At 39.5% G+C, this 22,936-nt stretch overlaps 1 protein-coding gene across 1 annotated transcript in view; it reads left to right on the forward strand.

The window, feature by feature from the left end:
• The first annotated feature begins 1,451 nt into the window (after positions 1–1,451).
• Positions 1,452–22,936, forward strand: part of LOC103481456 (SPARC (osteonectin), cwcv and kazal like domains proteoglycan 2) — a 41,725-nt gene continuing 20,240 nt past the window's right edge. The window contains exon 1 of the mRNA XM_017310809.2: positions 1,452–1,753. Coding sequence (XP_017166298.1) covers positions 1,577–1,753 — 177 coding nt within the window. The 5' untranslated portion in view covers positions 1,452–1,576. The remainder of the gene's footprint in view (positions 1,754–22,936) is intronic.

Below are 22,936 nucleotides of genomic sequence, written 5' to 3' on the forward strand. Positions count from 1 at the left end.
TTTCATTTGTCCTTTCAAGGCCAGTATGAACCACCACAAATAAAAACATTGTATCCCAACACTGAGTGTTTGACTCAATTACTAATCTTTAAATGATAGTCAATTAATGTTATAGTAATTATGAGGTCTGAATTTCCATTCCCAAAATAGCCATATCACAAGCTTTTCCCCCAGTGCATGTTAAAGACCTGCTTGTCAGTACAGTTAGCAGAAAAATAATGATAGGGATTACTTTGAAACCTCTGTAGAGAAGCTCTTATATTTCTTCCTCTGCTGCTAATGAACACAATTAGGAATGAAACTGAGCTCATTTTAAGCTAAATTGAACCTCATTTGCCTCTTGGCCTCATGGGAGTCTCGCCCCTCAGCAGTGTGGAAAGACCAGCTTGGACATCACTTCTTCACTTTCCCCATATTTTCTCTGCTCTTTGGCTGAGCTGTGGAAATCAATTCACCTTCACATGCGTAAGGATTTTATTAAATATTCCAACGCATTTTAAAGCAACATGTCTCTCACTGTTCCATGTTAATGAACAGTCACGTTTTCTTTTTAATGTCTACTCAAACCTTCGTGTTTTTTGAGATTCTCAAACCTCCATTCAATTGAATTATGTGCCTGTTTACACTAAAGGTTTTTCTTTTCTACTGTCGCCACGAAGTTCATGACTTAATCCACTGTTACCACATATTAACTCCAAATGAGGGATTGCTGCAAAGTCAATGCCTTGATCCAAGGCATTGACTTTGCTTAATGAAATCATAAATTCTGTTCCCAAGCAGAAAATTCTGAAAGGGAACGTCCAGCCATCCGTTTAATTTAAACTCAAGAACACTAGGATTATGCAGCAAAATGATAATCCAGACCCCATCAGCAAGTCTACCTCTGGGTGTTTTTAGAGTGATTTGATCTTGTTTGAAGTATGACTGAGTTAATGTACAGTAGTGTGACATCCAACTGAGTTGATTTAAAACAATTGTGCAAGTAAGAGTGAACCAAAGTTCTTTCACACGTTTCTCCACACAGATTTAAGAGACTCGTTGCTCACGGAACGAGTCTAGTAGCTGCAAAAGGTTTAGGGGGAAATTACTTTTTTGCATATTTTGATAGTTTTTTCCCCTTAGCATATTAAATCATCAGTTGAAAACTACTTGTATTTACTAGAAAAGTGTGCAATGCTACAAAAAAGTAGAAACAAATTTTTAACGGGGCAAATACTTTTTTTCACTATCTTGTACAAGATTGGACTTTTTTTTTTTAATTGAACAACTGAAACAAGAAATCACCTGATGGTATTCAAATGGTTCAAGATCCGGTTGTGTGCTTCATATGCAGCTGAAGGTTCCGCTCGTAAAAATAAACCTTTGAAATAATGAAACTAGCTACAATAAAGAATCAGTATTGGGACTCTTCGTTACTCTCCTCCCTCCCTGCCTCTCCTTCTCCTCTCTCTCCTCTCCAGTCAATGCGTTGAGGCAGCAGCAGGAATCCTGCGTGTGGTTCAGTGACTGGAGGAAAGCAGCAGCAGCAGCAGAAGGAGCAGGATACATCCCAAACCGAGCTGACCTGACTAACACGATGGAGGCTGTGAGAACCGTGGCTTGCCTGTACCTGCTGGTGGGCGTCTCGCTCCAGGTGGACGCGAAAAGTGGGAAGGAGACGGCGAGAGTCGGGAATTTCATGGAAGATGAGCAATGGCTGTCAACCATCTCTCAGTACAGCCGTAAGACCAAACACTGGAATCGCTTCAGAGACGTGAGTGCCGTATTTTCTTCTGCCTTTATAGCTCCGCACTGGCGCTTTGGATGCACCTGGTGGGGTAAAGCCGCAAAGTTCACTCTCACCCAAAACTACACACACACAACACTGCGTTTTAATCCGCATTAGTCGCTACGAAAAAAATGTTTAGAGATGATAATTTTCATCTTTTTAGACATGACTGCAAGTCCTAATAAGCGCGCGCTCCCATGTCCGCGCCCCTCCGAACTAATGAATGTGATGATTTTACGCACTTTTACCCTTTTTACATATATAAAAGATACTATATACAAAGTGTGACATAAATGTAAACTGGAGACATCATACATCATACGTCTTTCTCTCATTTTTGACGTCAGAAGATGCATTCTCCCCCTTTGAGCCTAGATTTTCTAGAACCACCTTTAGTCCTAAGTTGTAAAGCTGCCAGACGTTTGAAAGTAAGGTAATTTTATTTATATAGCACATTTTCAGCAACAGGGCAATTCAAAGTGCTTTACATGAGTTAAAAGGAAATACAAACAAAATAACCAAAGGAAAAGAGGAAAGGACACATTAAGGCAGATGGCAACATTCAGACAAAATAAAGGGGCAAAACTAAGACATGAGTGAAGGCGGCCATGAAACTAGGTGGCTGTGGCCCCTGGCATAGTCCGATAGAGGTGTTTGTTATTGAGGAGTGATGTCCTTGGGAGTGCTCAGCTCCACAGCTCCATGGAAACAGGAGGGGGTGAGGTGGGAAGAGCGTTGCGTTTACATATCTTCAAAGAGATTAGAAATATGCAGCCCTTCCAAGGCCACATGGGGAAAGCCAATTCAGAAACAGAATGTCTTAGGTCGGGAAGATTATAAGTTTCAATCTTCTCTAAAGTCTCTCTGATACATCTCAGTTCCCAATCATCCAAATTAGTTTGGTCTTCCACTGAGCCGAATCTAGCAACTTCTACAAGATTGATTCCAACTCGTTAGTGAGTTTTAGAGTCTTCGTCTCTGTCCACACCAACAGTCTGAGTGTTCGCTAGTTCGGCCAAGTCCGTCACAAATTTGTCAATAATCCAGGAATCCACAAGCTCCAAACAGCAGAAATCCTGTTATATTGAATAAATCCAGGGTGAATCCTGCCGGGTGTGTCCCCGCAGGACAAGAGTGCTCTCCTGTGCCCAGACTTCTCGTCGAAAATTTCATCAATTGCATTGAGAGATCGGTTGACCAGATCCATAATTTGTAGATTTGGATGATGTGCAAAGAGGCTCCAAAAATATAGAAAAAGACAGGACAAAAACAGAGGAAGCAGGGCAGGCGTGGGCAGGGACAAAAGGCATGGGCAGAGGAAAAAAGCGTCCACCTTCATCGAGAGCAAGAGAGAAAGTATTGAGGTATGTCTCTGCCAGTTAAGGCCATTTACAACTGATATTTTGTTAATTCTTTGTAAAATCCGATTGGAAGATCAGTTTCTTTAAAAAGCACTTATCAGGTCTTTCCAGATAGACCTGATTCCCAATTGAATTCCCAATTACACTTGAATATGGGTGTCTGGACACAGAACATGTAAGAAAATCATATAAAAACAATCGAAAGGTAGAAAGAACTTGCTAGGTTAAGTTATGCTGTCACTTATTTTTACCTGAAATCTTCTAATGTAATGACTGAATTGACTTGTATGTTACTGTGTTTAAGTGTTTTGAGAGAAGCATTTTTTTTTCTTAGGAACCATAAACCCATCTCAGTATTTCAGGGTGTATAGTCTGATGTAAGGTGACCTCAGTGTGACAAAAGACCGACGAATCCGTGGCATAAACTTCATGTTTAAGATCTCTTTGGAGAAGCCGGTGAGCAGTCTAAAATCCGTGCAAGCCTCCACCTTAACACCCAGCAGCTGTTTGATCTCACTGCTGGGAAATATCAGCTCAGGCAGATAGTCTTATCAGTGTCGGCCAGAGAAAATTTCCAGCGTCTTCTACCGCCTTCGGTGCTACGTGAGGGTGCTCGCGATGTCCGCACAACTGGGTCTCAAGAGAGTTTGTAATTGAATCGCAAATCTCAGCCACCAAGCAAATTTGCATATCACCCCTCCCGGTGCTCGAAGCGGTGTGCCTCACCTGTCTGTTTGGATGAGTGTTTGGCGAACTGAAGGGTTGAACAGATTTGGGATGAGGCCTCATGGTGGGGGCTTCTGGCAGCATGCCCACCCACAATATCCTGAGTACATTTGTTCTTGGCTGTAAAATTTACCTCTAGTCCACTTCAAATTAGAAAAGGCAAACAGGATTTTCTTCTGGAACATTTTGACCGAGGCTGAGTGGGTCAGACCATTTATTGTCCTTAATGAATATCGTAGGTTTAAGAGGGAGTGCTTGTACAGCTGTATCTCAGCAAATTACAATATCAATAAAAAGTTAACGTCTTCTAGCAAATGAGCTCAGAAAAAGTTAAACTCATCTATTGTATACACTGAGGCCTATATTTCAAGTGTTTCATTTAACATTAACATTTTGTAATGAGTTGAATTGTGAGTTTTTAATGTCATTAAGCCATAATCATTGAAATTAACTGGAATAAAGTGAATCTATGAGTTTTCCGTTTTGAATTTTGTCACTGAAATAAATAAATATCAAATCTCTGATTATATTTTAGTTTATTGAGAAGCTCCTTTGTTTTTGAATCAGGAACTAGTTAGCAAATATCACACACCCTGGTCAAGATATTCCTTATATACAATGTTTGGTAGGACTTTAACTTACAATTTACTTTGCAGTGTTTAAAAAAAATGAGAAAGATTTTAAATGGGTGTGAAATTCATCCAACTAAAATGTTAAAATAAATGAATATAACACTTAAGACCATGAAAATTCTGCTTTAACCTCATGATTTTTGAGTATCTTGCTGGATAATATGACACACTCTATGGCAATTAGAGAAAATCCTAATGATTTTTAAGAGGTTGTCAGATTAAATTGACTTTAGTACATCCGGAATCCAACAGACTCTCCTAAATGTCAAATAATAATTAAACAAAACCCCTCTGTTGATTAGTTTCATTAAAGTTTTATTAATCTACAGCGAATTTCCTTTGAAAAGTCACGGATGTGATAGGTTTTTGAATGTCAACGTCTTTGGTGAAATGCTGCACTGTAGCATCATGACCTCTTGTTCGGGAAATGGTGGCATTTCAGTCAAGAAAAGTTTAAAAAAAAATCCATCTTTGTTATCAAACAAAACGGAAAGGAAGAAAAAGGAGAAGGGTTGACTGCAGCATATGTGGAGATGTGATGCTGTGAACAGATGGGAGTGCTAGCTTGCGCTCAGACAGGACTGTAATCTGCTGTCCGGGGCATTGAAATACTCCGTCTGAAATGTGAAGGTTGCATTTGTTTACCTTCTCGATAAATACGAGGTGTGAAAAACAGATGGATTTGTACCTACATGAAATGAAGACAGGATTTTAAAAAAGTCCTTGTTGACATGACATGATAAATACAGCACATCCATCCGTCTGTCCGTCCAAAAGTAGAGCTGCTCTGCCTCTATCTACAACTCTTCACTCAGAGGCAGTTATAGGGTCTGCAACTGAAGATCTTATAACTGCTATGAAGTGCCTAGTCTTAAGAATGAATGCAGTCTCATTCATTTTTAAATGCTGTATATAACTATTTGACAGTTGTCTGCTTTATATGGTATATCTGAGTGAACCTGCTAAGAAGCTCTCACACCATTGCTCAAATAAATTGCTGTGTTGTTTTTTTTATTCAGCCAGATTCTCCCATCTCTCTGAGCATTGCAGATAGGGACCTCATTAAGAAGCTCTGCAGACTCTTAGCCCACTAAAGAGCACTGTTTAAGATTTCCACCTGCCAGGGTTGAGTCCTGGTCAGTGCCAGCCATGGTTTTACTGGTGGAAATGTAGAAGATGTTTTTTCAGCTGGCTACTGTTTTCCTTTAGATATTAAAATTAATTACTGATGTTATTTCTCTGTTATTGGTGCACGGAAATAACTTGATTTGTAGTTTTATTAACTTTACTCTGGTGGTTTTGTCTGCCTCTTCGCAAAGCAAATATTGTAGCATGACATATTATCTCTGTATTGTGACTTGTTCCAGCCGTATATGGAGAATAATAACGGTGCATTGATTTTGGATTGAAACAATTCAAAGTACATAGGCTTTCATATATCTCAGCTACATGTTGAGATGTTTGGAAGATGCATAAACCAGTTCCGTTTCTCTTGTCCTGTCTAACTGTCTACAACAGTTTAAGCGCTAGACCAGAGCTGATAAACTGATTCATTTTGTAACATTGAATTGTTTTTCGAGCCTTTCTCCGTTCCAACTGTTATTTCTTCTGGATCAGCAAAGACTTGGCATGGTTTCTGGGTTCTAAAGTCAATGATTTACTAGACAAAACAGATGGTTATTTTTTTCAACAAAACAGTTTCAGTTCTTTTCCAAGGCTTGCTGTGGAGCAATTTCAGAAATTTCTAACACTTTTTCAAGCTCCCGAAGAAGTGTTATTTCTTCTGAAACACATTGCCTACCAACATCAAATTAAATGATTAAATTATCTTATTTCTATTCCACTCAAATTATGGAATGCCAGTGTCTGAAGTTTAGTCACGTTATTTTGTCTCATTTCGTTAAGTGTATTCAATTTTAATTTGCATATATTTGCACATGGTTTACTGCTTAGTCACTCAATTATTTCATAATGATATAAAAACTGTAGGGATTTTTAACTTTTGCAACAGTTAGACATCATTAACAACCTCAATTATATAGGTTGCCTGGCCGAGTCCAACGGGATCATTTTACTTACTTTTGCCCTTGTTGTCATTTTAAGGTCGAGAACAATTTGGCTTTGGGTTTTCATTGGTGCCTCCACGTCCAGATTAATGAAATCATAAGGTTGTCCAGTTTTATTATATTGTTTAGAAAATAAATATACTCTGAAATATAAATGAAGCATTAATATTGTTTTTTTTAATTAAAAAAGGGTTGATTCACTAACACTAACTCTGATATTTAAACTTCTTAGGAAACAGAAATTACTCGTTATTATGCGTTCCAGTGAAAAGCCGCTTCAAGGCCAAAGTGTTGTGCCAAACATTATTCCACTGAATTCTCTCATGTCCTGTGAAAGTCACTAATTAACTCCCAATTAAACACCCATAACCAACCTGCTTCATACGCATTATTTATGGCACGCTCCTATAAACGAGACATCATCAGCGGCTTGTTCACTGACCCTTCAACAGGTCGCTCCTGATTGAAGTCTTGATAAATGGAGGAACAGGGACGCCTCTATTTTCCAGCAAATAAGATGTTGCTGCATCTTGACAGTGAGCTTGTTCAGCTCAAAGAGCCGCTGTCAGTAGAGGGTTTTCAGCTCCCGTAATCATCCTCCACCATTTATTAGCTTCCCGCAGGATTTATGCTTCAGTGCTAATGGCCACTGTAATTACAGATATGAAAAGTTAGAGCACGGAGGATGTATGCGATTATGTGAATATTATGAGGCCTCTTTCCAGTTTTGATAGAGTGCCGCATCGCCGGGTGGAAATTATGTTTGTGGAGAAAACCGTGACACTTAAATAAGCGGATAGCTATCTGAAGATCGACCCGTCAAACTTTCAGTTTTCACACGCAAAAGAGAGGGAAAGAGAAGGAGATACTGCTGTCTTTCCACCACACGTGTGGGTGGCTCTTAATTGAGTATAAACAATGCTTTGTGTTGCTCCTGTAGAGAAGTTCCCCCCTCCAGATAGCAATTTATGTCGCTCAAAAAAATACAAAAAACTTGTAAAAGTATTCATACTCCTTAAACCTTTCCAATTTTTGTCACATAACAACAAATTTCAATTTATGTATTTGGCCAATTGTGAGAAAATTGTTTGTTGTAATAGGAAAACATCTTTGTAGAGTAATACATTTCCTAATTGAGCTGACATTAGTGTGGAGGCACACAAATCAGCAGCAGAATTAGCAGCAGCAGTGACGGCCTGAGTTCCATCTTTTTCAGCTGCTAACTTCGATGTGAGTTTCTGAAAATGTCGGGCTGAATAATTAGCTGTTCCAAGGCTCTTCTTCTGGCTCCATTGTTCATGCATTATTTATAGTGGCATCTGCCTGAGTTGTCTCTGTACTCGTGAAGCTCCCCTCTACGCCTTGCTGCAGGCAGAGTGATAAATACTGCCTCTCTGTGAATCTGTCTTCGCTTATAGCTGGCATGACGGCACACCCAAGATTCGATAGATGATCCAGAATTTTGACAAACAAACAGAACTGTTTTATTGCTTTCTCACGAGCTGGTGATGAAACAATGAATTGTTTTTTAGCCTTTTTCACGAACTTTGCAGGGCTTTCTGAGGGGCAGTCAGTTAAATGCTTAGCATTGGAAATCACAGTGCAGAGCTGAAAATAAAGTCAATTGAAACGACATTTACTCTTTTCACGTTTTGTTCTTACGTGTCTCTAACTCAGTAAAACAAAATAAGTAGTAGAAGTAATCCTAAATGTAACAGAAAAGAAAAAATAATAAAGTCTCTCAAATACAGCAAATGAGAGCAAAATATTTCATTCATCCACACTCAGTCAGCTTGATCAGTTGAGCAAGTTTCTTCTTGATAAAAATGTTTATTATTTTTCATACATCATCAAAGGTTACTAGGAGACAAAAGAATCATCCATCATACATCAGGAAGCAAAAAAAAATCTAGTTAATAAAGCAATATTGGCTGCATGGGATGTAAATGTAATCTGAAATAATATTCTTTGACATGATAATGCTGATAATTTTAGAGCCTTTAATATGACCCCAATGCATCATAAGAATGAGGTAAAATGAAGAACACAGATTTGCATAAAAGGCCTCACAGTTTATCCTCAGGTGAACGTGGATGATTGTTATTAAAGGTCAGTGCAGTCCTCCGGTATGCGGTTCCCTGTATTTCAGGTGTTTTTATTATTAGCTTTCTGATTTGAAGGTGCCCTGCACATATCCATGTTCTGATGAATTCCCCTTGGGTGAATGTAATTTAGAGCGGCACAGTTGTACCTCATTGGAAGGAGGAGATTTGTAGGAATTGTGGTCTGTGTAACTGTTACGTCTGGGTGCAGTTCACATGCGTGTGACTTTAATGTAACGACACAGAGGAACATCACATTTAGATTTTGTTTGCCTAAGCATGCACAAATTATTATATCCATACTGCATTCTGATGCAGATTCTCTTGTGTGACCTTAAGCAGGCCTCCTCTGTGCCTGATTTAAAACAAATCTTCAAAGAAGACTGGGCCATAATTCATCCGCAGCTACCCATAAATCATTGCCAGTCTATGCAAATGCTTGATAGCAGTTGTTGCTGCCAGGGGAGGTACAGCCTTTAATTAGCTTTTGGAGGATTTAACTTCTTTACGTACAGACAGATTGACTTAAACTTCTTGTTTCTGGTAATAAACGAAATCATCATTTGAAACAGATTCTCTTACTTAGATGATCTTTTTCTGTTTGTCAAATTTGTTTAATGATTTGAAAACTGTTGGTATGATGATGTAAAACAGAATAAATGAATATATATATATATATATATATATATATATATATATATATATATATATATATATATATATATATATATGTACTAACACTAATAACTTCATAACTGTCTCAGTCATATAATTGCAGAAGCAGAAATCTGGTGTCAAAACATTTAAACCATGTACAAACAATTAAACATCAAAAGCAATTTCCTCATAATTTGAGCGATTGTGACAGAAATATGTGGTCTGGTCAGCTTAATTTGGCTTGCACTGTCCTGTCTGGCTGACAATATGCAGCTGCAGAAAAGATCTTGGTGTGAAATGAAGCGCGATTAGGACGGCAAAAAGCTGTGTCACAGTTGGACCCTGGAACAAGCATTACCAGCAGGAGTAAGCACTAATATTCAGCTGCTGAATCAAGCAATCAAGGCAGCGTAAAGGCAACACTCGTAGCAAAATGCTGTTAATTGTCGACCGTACCAAGATTGCTGTGTAATACAGTGAAGATGACAAAGTTATTTGAAATCAAACTGTAAAATATTCAGCTTTGCACTTTAGGTTGTTAGAAGTGTTTAATTGCACCTTCAGTGCAGTGCAAAAATGTCAAACCATTAGATGAGCAGCATCTATAAGTGAAATATTTCAAAAAGACGAAATCCAATTAAGATAACAGACACGGGACCAGAGGACTGAGCATTTTCTGTAGTGTATGCCAAGTTTTTAGCTTACAGCTATTTAGAATTCATCTTGTTGCTGCTAAATACAATTTTCCGTCTGTCAGGCCGCGTTATCTTTAGTGTTTTTCATAGATTTTATTGAAAGAAAATAGGAACAAATTGGGTCTTTACCACAGGCTGAAAGCAACAGTTTGTCTAAAGATGCGATTTAAAATGTATCCTTTGTTCTGTTGCAGACGTAGGGATGCAGCCAAGATTCAATTTAATTTGGAAAAGGTTCAGGAACTGAGTCAAAAATCTGTGAAGAAGCAGTTAAAGTGTAGATTAATGAAGAGAAGATCCTTCAGAGAGCCAAAAGAAATGTTGCTCAACACTGCTCTAATGGAAAGTGAAATATAAAGGCAGGTAGAGATGGCTCGCAGCTTTTTGAAGCTTTTGAGCAGTAAACTCCGGTAACTTTGTGGAATTTGTGCACATCTAATAAAGTGTTGTCTGACCCACTCGGTGCTTTGTGAAATTATTCAAACACCACTCAACTTATCCAGATTTTGTCATACCACAACCACAAACTTCGATTCGACATTTTAGGATTGTTTGTGACAGACCAAAACTAAGCAGTGTACAGATGTAAAACCGAAGGAAAATGAATTACTTTTTAAACTACATCTATATATTTTTAGATTAGAGCTGCTTCCAATCCTTTGGCAATGTGTCCCTTACCAGCCTTGCAAAAAAGGTAAAAAAAATTTGCAAAGCTGAAAATCTACCTGAAAAAGTTTAATTTTCATTTGTCTAGTTAAAATTAAAAATTGTAATTTGTTTAATTAAAATGTAATTAAATAAAAATGTGTTTAGTTTTCAGAATTTAGAACAACATACATTGTATGTTGTATGTTGTCTGGCCAACTTGGTGAGCCTTTTGGAAAATAAAGAAAGAGAGTTAGCCCACTTAGAAATAAAAAGGACATAATTTGAATAAAAAGAGAGAAAAAAAACCATTAAACTGCTCTTAAAGGCCTTGTGCCATTGGAGCCCTTCTGTTTTAGAAATACACTGCTCAAAAAAATAAAGGGAACACTTAAACAACACAATATAACTCCAAGTAAATCAAACTTCTGTGAAATCAAACTGTCCACTTAGGAAGCAACACTGATTGACCCGACGAGGGTTCCCTTTATTTTTTTGAGCAGTGTATTTCCTCCCAGCAACAGTTTATAGCCATCACTGCTCCCAACCATCTCAGTAGGTTTTTCTATTTCTCTTGTTACTTGCACAGTGTTTCTCATTTCAAATAACATTTCTGCTGTCATTTGCACATCTCTGTTGTTTGCACAGTTTCATTTTCACTTCTGGTAAATAGTCTGCTGGGTTTTTAATGCACAGACACAGCCACATTTTGCACAATTTGACATTTCTTCTTAAAACATTGATAAGAACTTTTGAAACTGCTCTTTCTTAATGTGTTTATGTTTAAAAACATTTCTACTTTGCTTTTGAAAGAGCCATAGTGAAGGGGCCAAACCATTCTATTGTCCAATGATGCATTAGATGAGCGCTCTGTGAGATGTTCAAAGCTTTGGATATTGTTTAGTAAACCTATACAGAACAGCTGAATTTATATTGAGACCTTATTGTGCAGAGATGGAGTTATTAACTAATTAAACTTCTGAAGGCAACTGTTTGCATGAGATTTTATTTATTAATGTATCGACACTGAAGAAAATTGTTGGACATTTTCAAATCTTTTTTTGAAAACCATGAGACATTTTCCTTCCACTCAAAATTGCTTTGTCCAGAAATTGCTTTAAAGCTGTTCCAGTAGATACATTCACAATTTGTGCTCCTACAGCATTATGTTTTATGAGCTAGTTAACATAAAATAAAGCACCGATCTGTTCAGACAAAAGAAACATAAAGATAAGAACCCATATTTTTGTTCCCCCCCCCCCCCGACATATGTGTCTCCGAAGGACAATGAAATTATGATCAGATGACTGCAGTGACCTTTTTTATCATCAGTCACAAACAGAAAGCAGAGATGCAGTTTACACATCAGTAGGCAAACACTACAGCGGCAGCTTTGCATGCTACGAATGCTCTGCACGGAGAGAGTTAGTGAATGGGAGCGATTATCTCAGTGGAGATGATTAAACCTGGAAAACAGCCTGCAAACATAGCTGTTTATACATTAGCCAGGTGGATTTGTATTGAGTCTGCAGAGCAAGGTTGTCCTAAATATCATCATGTTTGCCTTGGGTGGTGTAGTATTTTTGATGTATGTCTTTTTCTGTCGCCATTATTGCCACGAACTGTCAGGGGTGGAGCTGCACTAAGTGAACGGCTAATCTAAGCGGCGCAGCTTTATGACTTGTTCTTGGGTAAAAATAGACATAATAATATAAGGTGCTTGGGTTCAACCTGGCATTGATACATTCTTTGCTCTAGGCCACAAATCACTCACTGTTGAAACAGGATGACAGGTACCTTACAATTAGGCCAGGCAGCTACAAAAGCCGAGGACATGCTCTTGCCTGGGGAGAAACGGGCTCGCTCGCCATCTTCTGTGTGCTCACTCCAGACAAGAGGGGCTTGTCTGCCCCAGAGCTGCGTGTGGGAGAACTGAGCCTCCTCTTTGTATTAACTGTGCAATGCAAGGAGGTGTCAAGGACACACATAGAAAGGACTCTGATCCTGTCAGCGTACAAGTATGTTAGGCGTTTGGAGGATGTATTTGTTTGTGTCAGAGAAACTTGTAGTTTGCTGAGCTGACAGGGTAGTGGATACAGACTACAAAGGGAGATCAGGATGACTTTAATCATGACAATCTTATGGTGAGGATACAGAGCAGAGCTAAAGTGTTAATAGGTTTTTTTTCTTTTCCCCTCAGTTGAAAGAATCTCATTTCTCCATGATGGAGCCTTTCCTGGAGCCATAATGTGGCATCTCAGTGTGCATCCGTGTTTTACTGTAATTTCCCCCCGCCGCTGCAGGAGATTAGCATTATCAGCAGCCACAACAACCCAATTTGTCCTCATTGCTATGGCAGGCGCGCAGAATTAAATGTAATCAGCCGGGTAGCATATTTAACTTAGATGGCCCTGTGAGGACCCTTATTCAGAACCCGGTGCCGAATCGAATGGTCCGCTTCTCATGAAAATGTTCTTTTTAACTGAGCTGCTGGTGTTTAAACTTCTGTCTGACAGTTTGAAAGGGGCTTCAGTGGACCTGTCAGTCAGCGGACATGTTTAAACAGCTTGCACATTTGTTCAAATAGGCCTCCTAACAGCTAAACCCGTGATTACAAGGATTGATAAATGGCTGTAGTGTTTCATAACATGCGTGTTCACAATATTAATGAGTGCAGTGATTACGACTGCACAGTTGCACCGTAGACAGACGCTTCACATATTTTTCAGGACAAAAGTCCAAACTTTTTCAGACGCAAATTTGCAGGATTATTGCTAGTATTTTTCAACCAAGTTTAAAAGGTTAAATGCAAAAGTTCACAATGACTTTATAGGCAGATATTCTTATATGTCAGAATCAGATATTTAGAATTAGCTTTATTCGCCAAGTTTGTGCTCCGGTTCTTCTTTGCTTGCAATAAATGTAAATGTAAGTAAAGATTTAAAATATAAATATATATAAAAAGAAAAAACAAAGTGTAACAAATATATCTTTTTCTTGTAAATTTGAATATATAAAGGACTTTTTGTTTTTTTTTTTTACAAAAGAAGAAGACAATATTCAGTTAGTGAAAATATGCATGGTATTGATCTGATAATAATTAAGAGGTTTACATAAAGTAGTACCTATCTTGGATGGCTGATCTTTTAGACCATGTGTTTGGTTTATATCCATAGATGTTTGATCCACAGAGGTTAAATATACATATAAAAAAATTTGCCATATTTCTACTTAAATGATCAGTAATTTTAACAGTAAAATAATTTACATTAAAACTCAAAGATATACTTAAAATATTCACATTGTGCAGTAGCTCCTCTTAGTATACGCAGTCATTTTTTGAACAGTGCTCACCGTATTCAATAAATCCTGTTACATTCAGTGCTCAGAAAGACGGCTGTGCTGACTCTCAAAGGTTGCCAGATAAGTTTCTGAATACAGTGTTCAGTTTAAAATGTGAAACTTACAAAGTTTGTTTTTCTTCCTCCAGGCGAAAAAGTCTGTTTGTTCAAATTTATTGAAGCAGATTTTATTTTCCCAGCCTCTTGTCGCCACATTCAATATTGATTGAAAGTCCTCTGAGTGAGGTCAGTGTGCCAAGACCAAACATGATTTAAGTTCATTCAACTGTTTGTGTATGCTGAGAACTTTTGTGTGTGTGCGTGTGTGTGTGTGCGTGTGTGTGTGTGCGTGTGTGTGCGTGTGTGTGTGTGTGCCGTGTGCGTGTGTGCGTGTGTGTTTATAATACCTTGTGGGGACCATTTTCCTGACACATACTACGTTGTGGGGACCTGCTCCTTGTGGGGACCAAAGCCTTGTCCCCACAAGGGGAAACACTGTTTTTGGGTTAGGGGTCAGATTTTAGGACTAAGATGTTAATTGAGTTTTGGTTAGGATTAGGATTAGGGTAAAGATGAGGTTTAGGTTGTGTAAATGAATGGAATTCAGTGGAAAGTCCCAACAAAGATAGCCACGCAAATGTGTGTGTGCGTGTGTTCGTGTGTGTGTATATTGGAGAGATATAAAATACAGAAACAAATAATAATGAAACAGAGACTTTGTGGGACCTTGCTTCCCTAAATCCCAGATTACGTCCTATTGGCATCTGTCATTATCTGCTAATTATTTGAGTTTAATTTGACTATGGAATGCAGCTTTTATTGTCTTTCTCTCAATTTATCAGTTTTGTTTGTACAATAAATTTGAATGTTCTGTCGGGTCCAGTCGGGTGTTTTTGCTTGATGTCCAGCACTGATTACAAACAGTGAAACAAGACCTTCAGATTGGACATTCCTATTTTAAATCTTGGGGTTTTTTTTTCTTATCGCTGAGTCTTCTAGACTACAGTGAAGCTGAAAAGCATTTGTGACCAATCTTTCTGGCACTTTTTCCCATATTGCTTGACCTGTATCTAGAGTTGTCTATAGTAAGTTGAACTGTGTAAACACTTTATGATTATGATTATTTACAACATGAATTAGTGCAGAAACAGAATTACTCACACAAATAACATTTTGGGTGTAAAAAAAAAAATCATGTTGTGTCGCTTAGCATCAACTTGAATGCAACTATAACTACTAGTAAACGTAAAGCAATCAATCGAACAAACATAATCAACTTCTGCTTACTGCTGGTAGACACAGCTTTACAGAGATATAAAAAGTTTCATATTTTATCTCTTCGGTTATCTGCTAATCCCACGTTTCCCACAGGACCTAGAACTGAGATCACCCGGCTAAAAATGCTTCACCAGATTTTGAGTTTTTGTTTTCATCCATCCACTTGTTTTGAACCATAATCCTTTTGAAAAACCCAATGATGATGTGTTCTTGAGTCCACACATCATTCTAACACCCTTGTCCCTCATTGGAGTCAGGAAAGTTGCTGGTGCCCATCTCCAACAAACGTTTCGGGCGAGAGGCGGGGGTCACCCTGGACAGGTCGCCAGTTTGTCGCAGGGCAGCCCAGAGACAACAACCATGCACACACACACCTAGAGAGAATTTAGAGAGACCACTTAACTTTTTTGGACTGTGGGAGGAAGCCGGAGTACCCGGAGAGAACCAGTGTGTCGCAGGGCAGCCCAGAGACAACAACCATGCACACACACATCTAGAGAGAATTTAGAGAAACCACTTAACTTTTTTGGACTGTGGGAGGAAGCCGGAGTACCCGGAGAGAACCAGTGTGTCGCAGGGCAGCCCAGAGACAACAACCATGCACACACACATCTAGAGAGAATTTAGAGAGACCACTTAACTTTTTTGGACTGTGGGAGGAAGCCGGAGTACCCGGAGAGAACCAGTGTGTCGCAGGGCAGCCCAGAGACAACAACCATGCACACACACATCTAGAGAGAATTTAGAGGGACCACTTAACTTTTTTGGACTGTGGGAGGAAGCCGGAGTACCCGGAGAGAACCCACGCATGCACAATCTGGGGTTATGGGGACCATTGCTCCTTGTGGGGACATTTTCTAGAACAACCAGTTACTCAAGAACAACCAGTAACTGAAAAGCAACCTGTTAGAGCAAGGTACCAGATTTTCCAGACCAACCAGTGGAATTAGAAGATCCATAGTGGCACCCAGTATCTGAGTGTTCCTGACTGGTACATATTCTTGAAAACGGTAGTTACCCACGTAAGGAATTTTCTCAGAACTGAAGGAGGTTCCTGGTTCTCTAGCTGTTCTGGTTCACCCAGCCTTTCTCTCATCTGAGCATTTTCCCTCATCAAGTTCATGTTCTGCCTGTTCAAGTTCTCAATTTCTTGACGAGCTCTCTCACGTTGGCGATGCATGTACTCAATTTCATCGCAGAGGTTGTCCCTCTCTCCAGATTGCTCATCAGCGAACAGCTCTGCCTCCTTCAAGTCAATCAGAAGCTTCTGGAGTTTTCTTCTGAGCGATTGTTGGACAACTTCAAAAAAACGCACTGAATCTTTTGTTTCCAGGTAACTGCGCCCTGTCTCATGAATCGCTTCATGAACCGACCCGAGCTGCGCACGGAGTGTGTTGTTTTGACTTGCCAGTATTTCATACTCTGCTTGCAGGTCTGGTAGCGTGGAAGCATTTCCAGAAGTCTTGGCGCGCTCTATCTTCCAACTGAGACATTCAGCAATCTGTTTCAGTTGTTGATTTTCCTCCTTCAGTCTTCTCTGTATAACATCATCAAAAGTTACTTTATTTAAAATTCTGGCAAGCTCACCAGGCACATGTGTGAAACTCCTATCTTCGGACATTTTTTGCACACTTGTTGAAAAGTCAAGATTATTCGTATGTAAAAGCCAGTATTGTTATTCGGAGTTGTAGAGCGACATCACTGGTTCATCAAAGCCACTAGAAGCCTGTTGTGTGTGGGAGTGTGTTCTGTATTTGATGCATTGTGGGGACCATTTTCCTGGCACATATTACATTGTGGGGACTCACTGCTCCCAAAGAAGAAATGCTTTTTTTGGGTTCGGGGTAAAGTTTAGGTCCAAGGTGTGAATTGAGTTGTGGTTGGAGTTCGACTGTAGAAATGAATGGAAGTCAATGGAAAGTCTCTGCAAAGACAGCTAGACAAACGAGTGTGTGTGTGTGGGCGTGTGTGCGCGTGGGTGTGTGTGTGTGTGTGTGTGTGTGTGTGTGTGTGTGTGTGTGTGTGTGTTTGCAAATCAATACTGATGAGTCGAGTTTCTACAAAGTGGAAATAGCCCACTTGCCAGATTTTGCGTTAGTCTTCTTGGAGGCTCTTCTTCTAACATTGTATCAGAATCACCGAGGTTCGACACGTTAAAGACAGTTGAGCATAAGCTCCAAGGTCCCTGGGGCATCCATGTAGAGCTCAACCTGGAGTCTCGCCTCCTCTCTTTCTGCCTCTTTGTTTTGCAAACGGATTGTGGGGGGTGGAAGCGATAAGATGCTGCAGAGACTGTTGTTCCAGGGTTCTGCTTTGCTCAGCAGTGTGATCCGACCGAATCCATTTTTTTTTTTTCTGCGCCACTATATTCTCCAATTACTGCATCTCGCTGAGTATCCAGCGCTTCAATTTGGCTGTGAAGCCTGCAGCAGCAAAGTGAACTGGGCTGCCGTTTGATCACTTCATCTGTGATATGAGACCGCAGCTGAAGGACTCCTGAGAAGAGCACGTTATATTTTTTTTGTGACGCAACGTCTTGAAATCTGCTGTTATTAGCTGATGGAATCTCCTTTTATGAAGAAAGCATTGTTGTTTCCAGCCTTTTTTTATGTAGCCTGGGCATGAAGCATCTTGTGCTTTCACCATGAATTTAGTTTACCTAGCTGCATTTGTTTGCAGAAACTCAGCCAGCCTTAGTGTTTTCTGCATTTTAGCAGTGTGCAAATGTTTTGGATGGATGCGCGCTTTCGCAGCTGGCCACTTTGTTGCTCAACTAAAGAGACATGCCCTTCACTGTGCAGATATGGCTGCTGATTGTGCTTGCACTGCACTGCACTGCATTGCAGGCAGGTGTCTTACCTTGTGAAACAACATGTGTCCTTTGCCTGCAAAGCCCCCCGAGCGGTCCAGCACAGATGATCAATTTTATCCAGCTCTGTGTTGCTCAGCAGCAACTTAATCCTATAATACTCGGGTATTTGTTGCAACTGAGACTATGCCATATTTCTCTGTGGGTTTCTTCTTTTGTCTTTGAAATGTGATGGGAAAATCTCTGACTTCATATCTGTGGTACACAGTTAACTTAAGAAGAACGCAATGCAACCACAGAGCCAGTCTGCCTCTGCTGCAGCAGAAATGTTTACATCTGTCACATTATGTGTAGTGCAAAAGGTATGATTTGCAAGCACATCTACAGTTGTTGCTGTGGTTTCTGTTTCTTTTATAAGTGAAAACACAATAGCTTTTTTTATACTAGTCTCTTGCAAAAGTATCATAATCACTGCAACCACAAACTTCCATATTTCATTCAAACTATGTGACTGACAAATACATAGTATCATATATCTGCAAAGTGACAGGAAAATTTTCTTTTTTTAACACATGAAATTCTGAAGTGTTCATTTAAATTAATTCCCTTTTACTTTGATAACCATTGACTGCAACAAGTTGCCTTTAGAAGTTATATCAGTATAAATAAAGCTGTTCCGTGAAATAATAATAAAAAATTATAATAAATGTCCACTTTGTGGCTCTGGTCAGATGAGACCAAAACTGAACTGTATCTCCAAAATGCAAAACACTTTGTGTGTCCATGATGATGCATTGTGGTCGCAGCATCATGCTGTGGATATACTTTCCCTCAGCAGGGACAGGGAAGCAGGTCAGAGTTGATGTGAAGACAGCAGCCCTTGAAGAAAAGCTGTTAATGATGGGGCGTAGGTTCATGATCCATCAGCAGAACGACTACAAACATACAGCCAGAGGTTTATTTGAATGATTTGGATCAAAGCATTTTAACATAGTAGAATTTCCCAGTTAAATCTAAACCTAAATTGTTTATGGGAAGACTTGACTCCTTTGAGTCAGACTTGGATTGACCATATTTGCAAAAAAAAATGGCAACAAACACAGTCTCATTCCTCAAACCCACCGCTTTAATTGTAGTGGGAGGTTATTTAAATTTTTATTTGCAGAAACATTCACAAACCACACATTATTTTTCCCACTTCGCAATTTTGTACAACACCGAATAAATGCTTTTGGGTTGCGGAATGTGAAAATGTAAGTGGTTCAGATTAAAACAGTGAGCAGCGTCATTTCAGAAACTCTACAGTGCATTTACGATTGTTTGAATCTGTGATTTGTCTGCGCCTTCCTCTGTTTACCAAGTCCTCTGCGATTTTCCGAGACTGCAGGCCACAAACAGAACCAGATATTACCTCCACCACTTAGACCCCAGCATGCTGAATCGCAGAGACATAATGACACGGCGAAGCGAAGATGCACTCCCGCTGCTCCACGGTAACTACGGAAAGGATGGATTTAAGACAGCATCCGAACAGTGTGCCCTTTGCAGCAATTTAAAGTACGGGCTGGGGGTACGCAACTAATTCAGCTGCATTAATCAGGCAAAACACATTACCGTGCAAATCACGGCGGAGCGAAATGATGAGCTGACATTGTTCTGCCAGTCAAACAGTCTGATGCACATCAGTGATCCAATCGTACGACACAACCCGAGCACAGAGTGGAGCAATCAGTGGAGAAAAAGCCTCTGCTGGTTCTGTTCTTTCATTACAGACATGACCCAGAACACTAGTCTATCCATCAGCCTGTGTTTATCCAGTCACCGGCAGACTAAATGACTTCAAGAAGCTGGATAAATGACAACTAGTGGGGGATGCAAAACGTCCAGATCATCATTTAACCTTCATCTCATATCCGGCAGCTTAAGAGATGTTCTCGCAGCAAATATTGGCCTCAGAAAATCAATAAGGAATACTGCAGAGGATGAGGCAAGCTGTTATTGCACAGAGAGTGGGGGATTTCTTCTGAAAAGTTTACTTACCTTTGTGTAGCTGATTGAATTGGTTCATGGGACAGTTGCAAGAAATATACCAAAGAATCAGCATCATGATTTCAGACACTTGCAGCCTACATTCCCATCCAGGCTCCCATAGTTCCTGGTGCCAGTAGTTATGCTAGATTTGAAGTTTAAATTAAAAGAAAATGACCAGAAGATCACGACCACGTGAAATTCTGGGTACTTTTTGTTTTAATCTTTCAAATTGTTGGAACGGTTTTTGCTGAATCTGATGCTTTATTTAAAAATGTTATTGAGCCTCGGAAAAACAAGTCATATCCACTTTTGTATAAAAGAATTATATGTTTATAAAGAAATGTGGAATGTCTATCAAAGCTGTTTAGCTTTTCTTTTCTGCATTTCATTGAGTTCTGGAAGAATTATATCACTCCAAAACACAACGTTGTCTATTTTCCACTATGTCATTACTTTTTTGTTTATTTTGAGCTTTGAAGTTTATGTCTTTCTTTATTTTGCCTTTGAAAATGTTGGTCTATATGGCCTGATGCTACTCTCTGATGCTTTTTGACAATTTATGACAGATTCTATTTGTTCAGTTGTTTATTATACTGTCAAATGGTCCAGAGCTAATCTCTGGGCTTGCAGAAACGTTCTGTCGGCTTAAAGAACTTGTAAAATAGATGTCATTATTTTAGACATTATTATATGGCACCAAATGCAGTGTGTCACAGTGAGTAACTGGAGCACTGCGAGCCAAATCCCATTACAAACGGCATTGAACTTCATATCATTCAATGAGACAGACATGCAGTTAAACGGTTTAGGAGCAGCCTTGCTGCAGTCATGCTGAGCTGGAATCCAATGTGCATAAACATTTTTGATGTCAATGCTTGTGATTAGAATGTTTTTTTTTCTGTGCTGCAGCACTGGCTGAGGTTTGCAGCTGGCAGGTTGAGGGGTTTTTAGTGGTATTTATGTCTCCAGCAGACAAGGCCCTGGCAAGGTGAGCTAGACGTTAACTCAGAGGAGTGCAGTCAGGCTTGCGGCCAAACGTTGTCAGCCTAATACCGGCAAGCAGTCCAGGAGGAGCAGTCGCAGCATCTGGATAGTCAAGCTCCATTAGGCTCCTGGCTCTGTTTTACACCGGCTTGCGTTACAGCCTTGTTGACAAATGGCAGGAGAGGTGGTGTGTGTGATATGAATCAGCTCAGGGGACCTCCAGCATGAATATCATTCCCCCACCGTTGCTCCCTGATCTTTCCCCTCCCTCCTTAGCTGTTGTCGAGGAACTCTTGCAGCTGCCTCCCTGGGATTCATGGGGACAGCATTAGCTCTCAACCTTGGTGAAGGACTAAACACAGCCGCCGTCCTTGCTGTCACACTGCTGCTGACAAAAGAAAAGGACTTCTGCATTTAAACCCTTTCTTGGTCTTATGTCAGTTCAGGCAACTGCAAAATCCTTGCAGCTAATTAACTAAGTACATGTGATGTAAGGGTCGAGCATCTTTGATGTAGCCTGATTCTCTGCCTTATGGCTAGTGATCTGTAATGGTATGTGTATGGGAAATTTCAGCATTTGACCTTTTACTATTAATTTCAGTGTCAAAATGCAAATCTGACAATGAAAGGTTGCTTTCTATGATGTTGTAGGTGCTACTGTTACAACAGCTTTTCTGTATGATATTTTGGCTTTTACCAATTATAAGTAGATTATTTTTCAGGAAACTTTATGTCAGATTCAATGTAGAAAGCACATTTTAAGTCAAAACAAAGGAAAGTGAGGAAGACGCCATGCATGACTAAAGAAAAGAGTAAGGAGGCAAGGCTAAAAAAATGGCAGGTATGTATAATATACAAATACATAATATGTGTATATTTTTCTACCTTTTTGGTCGCTTCACTGCAACTGCTGTATTTATTGCAAGCTGATGTAAAAAAAAGGGAATGTGTTTCCATTGTGTTTGTGAATCCAGATAAAGTAAAAAAAGAGAAAGCAGTGAAAAACAGCTAAAATAAAAAACAAAAACAAAAAAAAACAGCAGACTGCACTGCTTCCTCAAAGTTACTACCAAATAAAGAGACTTTGGAAGCAAAATGTCAAGTATTGATTCAAAACAAACAAACAAAAAACCTTCTGACTTGTTAAATCAGAAATACTTTTTCACAGCTAGTTGTAGGTTTGGTCTCTGGAGAGCAGCAGCAGCAACAGACCTCAAAGTTTACGATAACTCCTTATGTGGAATCAGAATCAATGACATACCCAAGCTCTTTATTTTGAGGCTTGAGGCAAAGTTGCATTTGTTCTCTACTCATATTCATGCCGTTTACAGAGCCACACAATTCTAAATCTCAAGATTTTAACAGAGTGGAGCATAAAGTTACCCTCTATGAGGACAATGTTGTTCTGTATTTGAGTGATGCTGAGGTAACTCTTTCAAAGGTGATCAGTTTCTTTTGCAAAGGGTAATTGTTAGAATACAAGTCACTTATTGAAAAACCAGAGATTTAGTCAATCTGAATGAGATAGGAAAGGAATTACTTATGACTTACACTTTCACCATGTATTGGTGCATATATGTTAAAAGAATGTGCTGTTTTATACGGTAGTTTAATAATGAAGCAAACCGTACACTGTTGTGTTTCTCTTAAACACACTGCTTTTCTGGAGGATAAAACACACAGGGAGAGGCTGAGGTGGTTATTGATGTGTAATGCCCTTGGACTGGAACCCGGGAGGTGAAATGGGATAAAAGGGAAACCGTCACTGATATGTTGACTCAAGGTTATCCTTTAAAGAAGCTACATCTCTCTGTCGTCAGCTCTTTGTCTAGTTTGTTCTT

Source organism: Poecilia reticulata, chromosome 19 (genome assembly GCF_904066995.2).
Source record: "Poecilia reticulata chromosome 19, P_reticulata-male-v2, whole genome shotgun sequence".
In the NCBI taxonomy this organism is placed as follows: domain Eukaryota; kingdom Metazoa; phylum Chordata; class Actinopteri; order Cyprinodontiformes; family Poeciliidae; genus Poecilia; species Poecilia reticulata.